This window comes from Martes martes, assembly GCF_963455335.1.
Source record: "Martes martes genome assembly, chromosome: 18".
NCBI lineage: Eukaryota > Metazoa > Chordata > Mammalia > Carnivora > Mustelidae > Martes > Martes martes.
The window spans coordinates 1239760-1253491 of NC_137906.1; the positions used below are offsets into that span (position 1 = coordinate 1239760).

General features: G+C 47.5%; 1 protein-coding gene across 4 annotated transcripts in view; it reads left to right on the top strand.

The window, feature by feature from the left end:
- The window catches only part of LOC308359310 (S-adenosyl-L-methionine-dependent tRNA 4-demethylwyosine synthase TYW1-like), a 202991-nt gene that overhangs the window by 174410 nt on the left and 14849 nt on the right, over positions 1-13732 (top strand). For 3 of the 4 annotated variants that reach the window (XM_080830285.1, XM_080830287.1, XM_080830288.1), the window contains one exon: positions 5086-5253. In XM_080830285.1, the coding sequence (XP_080686411.1) occupies positions 5086-5253 (168 nt within the window). Of the gene's footprint in view, positions 1-5085; positions 5254-5324; positions 6316-13732 lie in introns of those variants that run through there. The other variant, XM_080830286.1, reaches the window with a different exon arrangement.

Sequence of the window (13732 nt, forward strand, 5' to 3'; positions counted from 1 at the left end):
CCTGTGCGGTCCGTAAGGAAGTCCCTTGGGGGCTCGACAGAGAGAGGCCGCCCTGGTGGTCCTTCGTGGCTCCGGCACCGCCGGGTCGGGTCTAAAGCCCAGACACCAGCCCTCGCGCTTCGGGGAAGGCACGGATCGGGACGGACTCCGCCCGCCGGTCCACGGTGGTGCCTGGGAGCTTGTCCTTCGCCTGCACTGGCGTGAGACGAGGAGTCTCCCAGAGCCTGGCCCTCACACGGGCTTGGCATGAACACCTTAACAGTACCTCAGGGTCACCTAATGCCCTGAAGGTGTGAGATTGGTTATACAGACTGACCCTCGGCCAGCGATAGGCCTGGGGCTCCCTGTAGAAGCAGCCACGGTACTTGTTCGTGTCTCGTATTTTCCAGGTGTGTGCGGGCGTGCGCGCACGTACGGGCTCTGTCCTAGTCTGCACGCGCTGGAGTCTTTTTTCTTTTTTCCCCAGTGTTCCAGGATTCACTGTTTATGCATCACATCCAGTGCTCCACGCAGTACGTGCCCTCCTTAGTACCCACCACCAGGCTCACCTAAGGACCCACCCCCTCTCCTTCCTCCCAAACCCTGTTTATTTCTCAGACTCCACAGTCTCTCACGGTTCATCTCCCCTTCCAATTTCCCCCACCTCCCTTCTCCTCTCCATCTCCCAGTGTCCTCTGTGTTGTTCCTTATTCTCCACAAATAAGCAAAACCATATGATAATTGACTCTCTCTGCTTGACTTATTTCACTCAGCATAATCTCCTCCAGTCCCGTCCATGTTGATACAAAAGTTGGGTGTTCATCCTTTCTGATGGAGGCGTCATACCCTACAACCCTGCAATTGCACTGCTGGGTATTTACCCCAAAGATACAGATGTAGTGAGAAGAAAGACCATCTGTACCCCAGTGTTCATAGCAGCCATGGCCACAGTCGCCAAACTGTGGAAAGAGCCAAGACACCCTTCAGCGGATGAATGAATAAGGAAGATGAGGTCCCCCCCCCACCCACATGCTAGAGTCTTCTGGGGAGTGGGGAGGAGCAGGCTCTGATACTTCGATAACGCTCCTGAAAAGTACTGATGTAGCCTGGGGCAGGTTACTGATCCTCTCTGAGCCTAAATTTCCTCAAAATTAGAATGGTAGTATCACTTTAATAGGTTTGTGTTGAGAATTCAGTGGGATAATATATGCCTGGGTTCAGTAAATGTTTAGATCCCTTTTCATTAAGCACATTTATTTAAACTAAACCAATAGACGCTATTTCTTTATTATACTGGTTCCCTCTTTTCTGCCACTGCTAGTCTTGTGAAACATTTTTCTGTTTTATTCCCTGTAAATGAACATATATTTTAGCTTCATTAGACTTAAATAGGCCTTTATTTGCTAGCCTAAGAATCTTAGTGATCATTATTTGCTTGCTTGTTTGTGAAAATGTGTTTCTTGTTATAAACATCTGCTGTATCGAGAAACTTCCTAGCACAGTCCATTTGTAAATGAAATACTGTCTTTCTACCCTCAGCCTTGCATTACACCTTGAAAACAGTCAGTGCTCAGTAATTATTTGTTGTCAGATGATTTAAACCTCCTTCACACTCTTGGCACTGGATCTGTCTGCAGAGCTCAGTCCTTGCAGAATGCATTTTGTAAAGCAAATGCCGTAGCCTGACCTCACTCCCTTTCTTTGCACAAAGGTAAAGAGTATACCCACTTACTCCGGTAGCGGCCCCGAACCAGAGTTCATCAGTTCCTTCATGTCCTGTCGTCAAGGATTGAATAATGGGAATGAAACTTTTATTAGATCAAAAGAGGGTTCTGGAGTTTAACGTCATATAAAAGAATACGTGACTTGATCTTTAGGCCACGGAGTATAGATCGGTTGGGGTACAGAGAAGAACAAGGCGTAGCCCTTGCCCCAGAAGCTCGGAATTTAGAGAGAATTGTAATTATACATTACATATGTATATTAGATGTATGTCTACTAGGTGTATGTATTATATATGTATATATACAGTATATACATCGGTAAGAGCTGTGTGCAGGCTGTGAGTTTGGGATCAGATGCAGTAAGGGTTCCTCAACACAGATCGAAGACGTGGTGGGAAATTTCGCCCGGTAAAGACTGGATGCGAGGCGGGGCAGTCCCGTAGGAAGGCCTCGTGCCACGCTGAGACGCTGGGCCCGGTTTTCTTGTGGGAAGAGCTGCTGAAACCTTTTTAGGATAGAGTGTCATGTTTTGAGTATATTGTGCAAAAAGTCAGGAAGCAGCATTTCTCATCAGACCGAAGGAGACCGACAGTATCAGAAACCTTTCGACACCCGGTCAGCTTAACTGAAGTGTCAGACAGTCAGACTGGCACAACACGGCTCTTCGGACGGACCTCGAGTCCCCAAGGAAACCGTCCACGCAGCCAGTAGGAGACCGAGTCCTAGAGCAGAGCGATCCAGCTGAGAGGCAGCGGCGCAAGGGTGCGGGTCATTCTTTTCGCTGCAGACCCAGAGATGGGCAAGTTGACCTGTTCTTCAGGAACTTTCTTTGGGTCTGCTTGTTCCTCCTCAGCCTGTGGGTTCTGAAGTGAGGGCTTTTCAGTTGCCACATTGTGCCCATCAGTCGTTTGCTTGAGTTCACTCTTCTCTCAAAGCAGTGAGGGACAGAGTTGGTGCTGGTGCTAGAGGGGGTGGGCACAGGGTGGTGGTGGGGTGAGAAGGTGGCAGACAGCTACGATATAGAAAATGAAGCATTTTTAGAATTTAGCTAAAGTGTGATCAGGAGCAACGTTGGGGCAAGTCGTCGGTTGGACTGGAGTGCAGGATGGAGTGAAGCAGCCAGAGCAGAGAAGGGGGCACGGTGGGGTGGGGGCGTGGGGGGCCTGACTGACGGGGGGGCTGGACTTCCCAGAGGGGACCCCACAGACCAATTCACTGGGACTGGTTTCTGCGCGTAGCACTTCTGTCACAGAGAGCTCTGGGGCTCCGTGGTGGGCTCAGACAGTTGCTCGCACGGCCACCCCAGAGGGTTTTGTCTGGCTACAGTGAGAACTTCTAGGTGCAAGAATTCGGCTAAGTGGGAAGCCTCACGCGGACGAACGGGACGACGTCACGTGAAGGCGCGATACCGCAGCTGTGGCCTTCGTTCTCTCCTTGCCGTTCCGGGCCAAGTCCGTGCTTAACGTCTCGTGATTTATTGCTGAACAGGAAATATTCGGATATTTTCCAAAGCCCTTGTCCTAAATGTAAGATCTAATCTAAAATCTGTTTCAAGGAACTTTTGAAATATGAAAAGTGAACTCCTTTGTGTTGCTACTATGTACATGCTTGCTCGTATAATTCACGTATCATCAACCATATTTAAATTGAAATAAAGTCATTTTTCTGACTAATTTGACCTACCAGCAAATCATTTCTGTGTTTTGTATAAATTTCGGGAAATTTAGTACAATTTTTCAGCCATACCTAAAGGCTTTGAAAACTGACATATTATTTGCTTTTTAAAATTCACCTAAATCTCAAGCTCAGTTTAATGAATTCTGTAAATCATCGGCTGGTAGAGGACGCTCTTGTTTAGTACAACGAAGCTGGGTCGCCTCCAGTCTGTGTTCAGCAAAGGTCATCTCGGTTTAGCGCACCAGTGACCTTTCTGAACGGCCATCTGGAGTCGCGCATTTTGCAGAGCTCATCGGAGTCTCCGGCCAACTCCCAGCTGCTCTGTCTGCAGGGTCAGGGGCCCTCTGCAGTGCTCACCCGTGGGCTCTTCGTAACGTGGCACCCTACCTCCTCCAGTCTCCGTGTGTGCGTGCGTGTGTGTGTCCGTATCCATGTATGTGTGAGAGAGTGTGTGTGTGCACGCACATCTGTATCCGTGTATGTGTGAGGGAGAGCGTGTGTGTGTGCGCGCACATCTGTATCCATGTATATGTGTGTGCGAAGATCTGTATCCATGTGTGTGCATGCATGTGCACCTCTGTATCCATGTGTGTGTGTGCACATCTGTATCCATGTATGTGTGTGTACGCGTGTGTGCACATGTGTATCCGTGTGTGCGTGCACATTTGTATCCATGTATGTGTGTGTGTGCACGCACATCTGTATCCATGTACACGTGAGTGTGTGTGCGCGCGCACACATCTGTATCCATGTATATGTGAGAGTGTGTGAGTGGATGTCTTTTTATTTCAGTCACTCCCTCCTTAGTCGTAGCAGATCTAGAATACTCAAAACACTTGTCAAGAAAGTTTGATCCTGGAATAAAAAGAGCCCACAAAGTTAAGATACCCCTCATCATTAGGAAGTGTATCATTATGTAACTTACCAAACAGGAAACTTAGTTGTGGAGCTTTGGGGTCCTATATGCCTGGGCTGTCGGGGAGCGTTCACAAGACCAGGAAGGCAATTTTCCTCCATTTGTGTGACTCAGGAATTTCTGCAGAGGTGAGACCCGCTTACACATGCAAGTGTGTGGAAGGGGTGTATGCATAGCCCCAAATGTATTTCCTGTTTGGCACGAATCTGTGTGTAAGTGTATCCATTTACAAAATGTGTTACAAAGTGATCTCCTTAAGGAACAATTTCAAAGAGACCCGCAGCTGGCCCTTCACAGGGAAGCCGTCCCGGCCTCGTCAAGCCTAAACTGGGCTGGGAAACTGGACCTCACCTTATTGTGTGCAAGGTGTTTACTGAAGTTCTGTGGGTGCCGGCCACGCCTCCGTTATTGGTCTAGGAGATTAGAGTTCCTTGAGAATCAAGTTATTATGGTGCACAAGGAATCTGAATGAAAAGATGCGTTATTGGTTCAAATACAGTGCTGTTGCCAGACAGCAGAGCGTGTGACCGCATGAAGCTGGGCACCCAAGCACTGCAGTCGCGGGGCAGGGAGGGCATCGGCCTGGGAGCTCCCGCCGACTTGCGTGAGCTGCTAAGCAGAGTTTATCATCTCTGAGTCACTGTTACGTTCTTCACCTTCGCATTGGATTGGATTGGGTTGGGGTGTGGGGTCGGGTGGATGATCTCCAGACGCCTTTCTGGCTCTGGCACTTGCTCCGTGACGTTGCGTAGGTCGTACTTACCTCTGACTGTTGTGCTGCTTCTGCAGGGTGTCACCTACTGTGGAGAGAGCTCAGCCAGCAGTCTCACCATGGCCAACGTGCCCTGGCATGAGGAGGTGGTGCACTTTGTCCAGGACTTGGTGGATCTGATCCCCGACTACGAAATTGCTTGTGAGCACGAACATTCCAACTGCCTCCTCATAGCTCACAAAAGGGTAAGCAGAGCCCAGCTCGTGTTCTTCCAGCCGCTCCTTCTCCTCCTCAGCGTCGCCTCCCTTCGTTGTAGGGCGTCCGCCTGTTTGCTTCCTTTCCTGAGACGACTGCAGGAGGCCCTCAGTGGGTGTGTGCGTAATGATGTGGAGAGCAGAGGCCAAAGAAATAGAGGAAGACACTAAACTGCCTTACAGCTTAGAGCCCGTCGACAGGTCCTTGGGACAGGCAGGGTGACCGTCCTCCAGGAACTCAACTGCCTCCATGTTAATACCTTGCTAAAGGCAAGAGGCAGCCTTTGCTTGACATTAGCCCGACCTCCAGGGTCCTGTGAATCTTCTTAAACATCGAAAATCCCCTTGGAAACATCTTTTCTCTGTCCCTCCGCCCCCGAGATATATGTTAGTAATCATCTTCCAAACACGGTCCCCTGGTACCTAGCTGAAGGCTCTCTTGACTAAATGACATTATCCTAACAGCAGCTAGCCCCTCAAGGTCCTGGAAACCTGGCTTCCCACTTTCTCGGAGATTTACGCTATCCCTGACCCCCTCCCAGCTTGAAAATATGTGATCAGTCACTGCTCACAACCCCAGGGCAGCTCTCTCTGCCCACAGGTCCTGTCTGCCTGCCTTAATGAAACCATCCTTTTTGCACGAAGATATCTTGAGAATTCTTTCCTGCTGTTGGCTGCTAGATGCCAGCATTTCACATCAGACAGGATGACTGTTGAGACGGGATGATAGCACAGTCAGGTTTGCTTGATGACTCTGCCTCCTTTTCTATTCAAGTTCTGCATTAACAAGTGCTTTTTAAATTTTTTTTTAAAGATTTTATTTATTTATTTGACAGAGAGAGATCACAAGTAGGCAGAGAGGCAGGCAGAGAGAGAGGAGGAAGCAGGCTCCCCGCTGAGCAGAGAGCTCGATGCGGGACTCGATCCCAGGACCCTGAGATCATGACCTGAGCCGAAGGCAGAGGCTTTAACCCAGTGAGCCACCCAGGCGCCCCACACAACAAGTGCTTTTTTTAAAAAGGGGGACATGGATGAACCCTGAAAACATTATTCTAGGTTAAAAAAAAAAAAGAAACGGCACTATCGTATGATTCCATTTGTCTAAAATGTCCAAACCAGGTAAATCCGTAGCGACAGAAAGTAGATCGGTGGTTGCCAGAGACTGAGGAGGAGCAGGCTGGGAAGTGAGCACCGCCGGGCACAGGTGTGCTTCGGGGGTGATGGAAATATTCAAGAATTATCGAGTGGTGTCGGTTGCCCATCTCTGTGACTATACCAAAGTCCCTGAATTGTTCCCTTTAAAATGCTGAGTTTCGTGGCATGTGAGTCATATCACAATCAAGATAAATTAATACCAAAAAGATAATAAAGGCCAAGAGCGGAGTACCTCTTCTTATATAAGTGCTTTTTATGCGACTAAAGTCAGGCTTAATCTGAACATGAAAGAACCTCTTATCCTCCCCCGAAACCTTCCATGGCTTCCCAAACGGCTTCTTAGCCGAACAGCACTTAATAATACAAGATTTGCTCAATTAAAATTTCACCTCCTCTAGTCTCACAAACGCCAGGTTAAAAGGCCCGCGTGCGTTGGTTGCGCTGAGAGTGTATGCAGCTGACCTGTGGTCTGTCAGACTTAAATATTTAGACAGAAGAGTATGTTCTGGGATGTCGAGGAACAGAGAAATAAAGGCCACCTGGTATTTGAAATGTTAATTAAAGTAGCTTCAAAGCTAATTAACTTACAAAGCAAATCTTAAAAATTAAAGCCAAACTCTGAATTTTATTTTCTGGTTCTTCGTTCAGTGTTTTCGTAGGTACGAGGCTAGAGAGTACGGGTCTCTCGTGCTCAGACGCTTCAGTGACCTCCCTTTGCTTTTAACTTCAAAGTCAGAATCCTTAGTGTGACCTCAGGACCCAGTGTGATCGGGCTGTGCACCTCTCCAGCTTCTTACCGTTAGGTCTTACTTTCACTTTAAAGAGGCTGGAATTACGTACTCTTTTCTGTTGTAGTGACGCACTAGGAATGGCTGTGTGCGTCCTCGACTAATCGCAGTCTGACGCTGGAGGATACTTTTGCATTCTGACTGCAAAGCAGGGACCTGAGAACACCTTATCAACCCCCGTTTCCCTTCCCAGCGCAGGTGCTGTTGCTGTTGTGCACGGTAGCTGTGAGTGGGCAGGAGCAGTGTCGTTGACTGCCTCACAGAGTCCGGACGCCGTCGGACGGACGTGCGTCTTTAACTTGGTTTTGCTCTCTGTTCCTTTCTGCATTTCTGGCCCCCACACGGGGCTGTTTTCCTTCTCCCCAGAAGACACTTTTTAACATACGCTTTGGTGGGAGTCTGCTGATGGGACATCCCGTTCTTGTTTGTCTGGAAATGAACATTTTGGCTGGGGATGAAATTCTAGGTTGACATTTGTTGCCTTTCAACACAATAGAGATAATCTCTTATCTTTTAAATTCCATGGATAACAAGTCAGCTGTTGGTTTGTCACTCGTTTTCAGATAATCTGCCGTTTCTACGCTTCTGGCTTCTCTTTTGGTTGTGCCCATATCCACAGGGAGTTCCCAGAAGGCACCAAGCAACTGAATTCAGTGTGATAAATGCAGTAACAGGCAGAGCCACCAGGTACACACCAGCACGAAGAGACAGTCTGAGACTGACACTCGTTAGCTAATGTTTCTTGAGCACCCAAGGTGTGTCAGGCACGGTGCTGGGTACTAGGGATGCAAAGATGAGTTAAGCAAACAGTCCTTGCCTTCGATAGTGATCTAACAGAAAAAAGAAAAAAGGCAACTATCAAAACAAATCAGAGCAATGACGGAAGAGTAGAGTAGAACCGGGGGTGGGGGTGTGCTGGGGACAATATGGTACCATCACGAGAGGCTTCCCAGAGGAGTTGCTGTTTGACTGGATGTCCAGTGACTGCCCAGTGAGGACGGACATGAAGGCAGAAAAATGTACAAGGAAAGGTCCTTGGAGAGGTGTAGAGGCCTAACCTGTCGGGAGAACAACGAGTAGTTCGTTACGGCCGGAGTTCAGAAGAAGGGTTGAAGGGAAAGGATGGGGGGTGATGGGTCAGGGGCAAGGGCGCTGGTGGTGCCGAGTGGAAGCCTAGTCGTGCCGTTTCCTGTACGGCTCGGGCAGCGCTGTAGGGTTTGAAGTCGGACGGTGACACAATCAGATTTGGGTCTCAGAAAAATTTGTTTAGCAACATTAGGGGGCATGAACTGTAAGACTAAAAGACAGAGAAGCCAGTTAAAAACTGTTGTGATCGTCCAGCAGTCCAAGGGGGACGTGACGAGGGTCTGAAACAGAGGCTGTGACGGGAGAGAAGGGAGAATGGTGGACTCGGTCAGACACTCAGTGCAGGCTGCTCTCTGTCTTCCTCGGTGAGTCGTGGGCAGGTGTCACCTCAACCAAGCAGATGTCAAGGTTCGGGTCCCCGCTCGGCCTCCATTGACCTGTTGGGGGAGGAGTGCCTCCTTACGGCTAATTCGGGGGTGAAGGTTTGGGCTGTCCCCGCAGAACCTCTGCCCCACTCTGACTAGGAAGGGAGGACCACGTTGTTGCCGCTCCCCAGGGACAGTACGGACTGGATGTGGGGGCCTCGTTGCCCCTAGGCAGCGGGGGGGGGGGGGGTCTTGGCTCCCTGCTAAGCTTCCTCCGTCCCCACTCTGGCGTGGGTGGGGTGAGGTACCTCGCTACAGCCAGGTGAGGCCAGTGCTCCTGGGACCACGGGGCGGGGGTGGGGGGGGATGGCCCGACCCTCCACTCCACCTCCTCTGAGAGCTCCCCAGTGGCGAGGAGGGAGGGCGCGGCCCAGCGTGGCTGGGTGGGTGCGAAGGTCTAGGGTCCCCCATAGATGCTGACTGACTTGGGGTGAGAATCCGGCATTTTTCTCATGGCCTAGGTTGGTTATTGCTTAAGTTTTCTGTCCTGCTAGCTAGGGTGCCCTTTTCCTGGTCCTCCGGCTGAGAAAAGCAGGTTTTTCATGGAGCTCTAAGATGTGTTTGTTTGTTTACTGTTTGTGCCCTTTGGTATTTCTGGATTGCGGGCTTCAGCCAGGCTTCTAGGCTCCGGCACCCAGTGCGGGATTCTTATTAAGAGCCACAGACAGAGCCCAGGGAATGCATAGCCAGTCTGGCTTCTTTTATCTACCTTTGAAGTCGTCTTATGTTTGTTTTGCATATGATACCCAGGGATTTTAGCCACATAGTGGGAGAAGTAGGAAGACGTGCATATCCTCCATGTTGTCCAGAAGCAGAGGTCTGTGACCACAGTGTTGACATTTATAGATTGTGGCTTCATGTCTCCTCAGTGAGCAATAGCACCAGTCCACTGGGTACACCGTGGATTCCAGATTATTTAGGACAATACTTCCATATAAGTTGGTTTTCTTTGCTAATGTTAGAAGTGTCACCTAGTATGTTACAAGGCTGCCCCTGCAGGGTTACCGGGAAGATTTTCCTGAAACTTAAATGAAGACATCCCTGTCTGATCCTCGTCGGGGCCTATCAGATCCCACTTAATAAGGAGGCCGGCAGTTACCGACGGATGCCTTTTTAAGGTCACAAAAAACAGAGCTATAACTGAAAACCAAATCAAGGAAAGAAACAGAAAAAGAGAAAAATGAAACCAAAGACTAGAAGAATCCATAAAACAAACCATTTAGTTCATAAATAACAGCGTGGGTATTGACTGTTTAACGACCTCATTGTTTACACTGCCAATTCCAAGCTTACTGTTTCTCTGCTATATTTTTGAAACAGGACATCTCGCAGTGAACGCAAAAGAAAAACCTAAGGACTTGATTCTTAATGGCTTTCACAATCAGGGCCTTTTCAGCTTTGTCTCAGGCCCCCTCTCTGGGCCTCTGCAAGGTCCCGCCATGTTGCTTTTTCCCTCCGCCTTTGCCCAAGATGCCCCTTCTGCCAGAAAGACACTCACACCTGTCCCACCGCAGTTCACCTGCTGAATTTCTGCTCCTTAAAACAGTAAAACAGATCTCCTCGGGGGCTACCTCTCTGGGATCCATGTGCGCGGAGATAAGGCTGCCTTTTTAAGAGCTGTGGGTTCATGGAACGAAGGGCGTCATCCCCAGCACTTCCCAGAGTCCCTGGGACACCGCGGGTTCTCCGTGTTCGCGTAGAGAACTGACGGCCCCGTCGCCGTCCTCTCCGTCCCTTGTTCACTGTCTGAGCTTCAGAGAGCAGAGACAGTGTTCCATCATCCTTCCTGATTCTGATCCATTTTTACTTCCTTATTATTTATTCATTCATTCATTTATTCAATAAATATTTATTCTATGGAGTTTGCTATTTTTTAGGTCATCATTGACCTGCTGGTTGTTAAATCCGCTTGTTTTCCTGCTCACCATCTCCTCCCTGTTTTTCTGCAGCAGGAATCTGATGCCAGTCCAAGCTTTTTGAAAGTTTCTCCTCTCTGCGGTGCTGTACTTTTCTGATTTTAGTAAAGCTGGCTAGCAGAAATAAGAACATTGCCATCAAGTGCAGCACTGAAAATCCCTCCATTGTGGCATTTCTTTCTTTATCCATTTCAAAAATTTTAAATTCTCTCTAGGATACCATGTAGCCCAAAGCGTAAGATGAATTCTTTCAAAGAAAAAAAAAAGATTCTAGAGATTTCAAGCATTGGTTGAATATTTACATTCAGATGACCTTTTAAGATTCTACGTTAAATTAGTAAGATTTCACAACATGGACCAGCCTCTGGAGAATCCATTACAATCCGCATTACCCTGTCCATCCCCAGAACACTCGGTGGTCATTTGCATCATTTACAGTGATCTCGTTATTGCCATGTAGTATGTCACATGCAAAGCATTTCTTAATTCTTGGATTTTTTTTTAATGGATGGTTATTTTTTTCACAACAGTTTTGTCATTTGGAAGTGATGTTTAGACTCTAGATAAAGGAGTTTCTGGATAAGAGGGAGTTTCTTTCGTGGGTGGGAGTAGAAAGTTCGATGATTTTCTTTGACTTTGAACAAAGGGAAAACAGACACAGACTCAAGGTAAGTAAGTCAGCATGTTTTAGTTCCAAGGTTGAGCTCGAGGGACAAAGAGATAAGTACAGTTGCCCACGGGAGACTGTCTACAGGGGGAGGGCCCGTCCGTCCACTGTGGAAGGAACGCCGGGATAAGGAGATAGTCACCCCTCTGCCTCTGTGCTCTCCAGTAGCAGTTCAGAGGTAACCTTGGGCCTGTCAGTCTGAAGCTTGAGTGAGACCTTGATGAATACAATACACTTGATGATTTTACTGTAGAAACAGTGAGGTCCTTCCCCTGTGCGGATCGGCGATATCCTGTTAAAGTCGAGCCCTGCCAGCGGAAACCAAGTAGTAGGTTACATGTGCGGCTCGCAAATCCACGAAGCACTGTTTTAAAACTTAATTGCTTACTTAAAAAATAGATTTCATGTCTTAGTACATACAGTTTGGGATTTATGGAAAAATTGAGAAGATAGTACCAAGAGTTCCTCTGTACTCTAGATTTGCCTCGTTACGAACATCTCGCATTGGTGTAGTACGTGTGTTACAACTAGCGGACCAGTGCTGCTCCGTGATTCGCCAGAGCCCACAGTTTGGATTTTGTTAGGTTTTACCCAATGTCCTTTTTCTGTTCTGTTCCATCCAGAAGAATATGTTGTATTTAATGGCATGTCCCTTCAGGCTCCTCTTGGCTACGGCAGTTTCTCAGACTTTCCTTGTTTTTGATAACTCTGACAGCTTTGAGGGGAGGGGTACTCACGAACTATTCTGTAGGATGCACCACTACTGAAATTTGTCCAGTGTTTTTCTCATAAGACCTGGGTTGTGGGTTTTTAGGAGGAAAGCCACAGAGGTCAAGTGCCAGTTTCGTCATCTTGTATCAGGGATGCATACTGCCAACATGACCTACAAGTAGTGATGTTGACCTTGGCCAGCAAACTGAAGTAGTGTTTGTTCGGTTTCTCACTGTAAAATTACTCTTCCCCTCCCTTCTCTGTACATTTACTCTTCGGAAAGATGTTGCTCTCTGCAGCCCACGTGTAAGAACTGGGAGTTATGTTCCACATCCTCGATGGTTTATCTCTTTTTCCCAGTTTTTAATTTATTCACTCATTTTTTGTAGCAGTACGGACTCATGGTATTTACTTTGTACCTTGGGTTATAATCCAGTTCGACTTCATTTCTTTCGTCGCTCAAATTATTCTAGCTCTGGCTGCTAGGATCTCTTCCAGTGGGCTCTTGTGCTCCTTGGCCGTGCTCCCATCAGGGCTCAGGGCTTTCTTTGTCTTTGGTCTTGAGCACTTTTCCTTTCTGGCTCTACAAGGTGTTCCAGGCTCATCCTGCACATTTTCTGCTCCAGTCCCAGAAGCGGTCATTTCTCTCCGCAGCCCTGGGTCCTTTATCGAAGAGTGGTGTTAGAAGCCAAGGTCTGGGCGAAGGTGTGCTTGGTGCTGCTGGGGTGTTGTTTCTTCTTTTATGCCCTCGGAAAGGTGTACGACAGCAAAGAAATTGTGTGTGTATTCCAGCCTTTGTATACACACATGGCTGTGAGTATTTCTGCGTGCATCCAGTTGTATCTGTATGAAGCTAAACATGCTAACGTCTCAAACGCTAATCCATTGCCAGCAGGACTCACTCTAGCTGCTTCTTGCTTATTTATAAATCCCCCTCTAACAGTGAGAAACTTGGCTCCTTATAGCAGCCATCTGTTTCCTTAATCGCGCAGTTCCAAGATACGAGTACAGCAGTGTCAGAACTTTTAACCCAGAGCACAGTGCTCGTGTGGGGGTCCTTTGGCTTTCTTCTTGGAAGCTCCGCTTATTTCCAGAATTACTTAGGTCAGCACCTTTTCCTCTTCCTCCCCTCGTGAAGTTACTTCATACATTTGTAACGTAGATTCTCACAGTCCGCACCTTTCCCTGGGATTCCCCGACCTCTCCTAAGTGATTTTTGTATTTTATATATATTTCACATATATTTTTATGTATGTATTTCAAATGTAAAATATTCCATATTTTAAGGCTCAGTATTTGTACTATAAAGTTGTAAAGGTTTTGAAAAGTGCATAATGTGAAAAGATGAATGAACATCTTTTCATATGCTTACTTACTGCCTGGACATCTTCTGCAGCGAGGTGTCTGTTCAGATCTTTTGCTTATTTTTTCATGGGGTTTATTATTTTCTCATTGTTGAGGTTTAAGTATTCTTTACATATTTTGGATACATGCCATTTATCAGATGTGTTTTGCAAAGATTTCCTTCCAGTCTGTGATTTGACTCTTCATTCTCTTAACTGCCTTTCTCAGAGCAAACATTTATAATAAAATCTGACTTATCAACTTTCTCTTTCATGGATGATGCTAGGATTCTAAACTCAGGGTCACCTAGACCTCATCCTATGTTACCTTCTAGAAGTTTTGTAGTTTTTTTATATGTTTAGGTCTAAGATCTGTTCT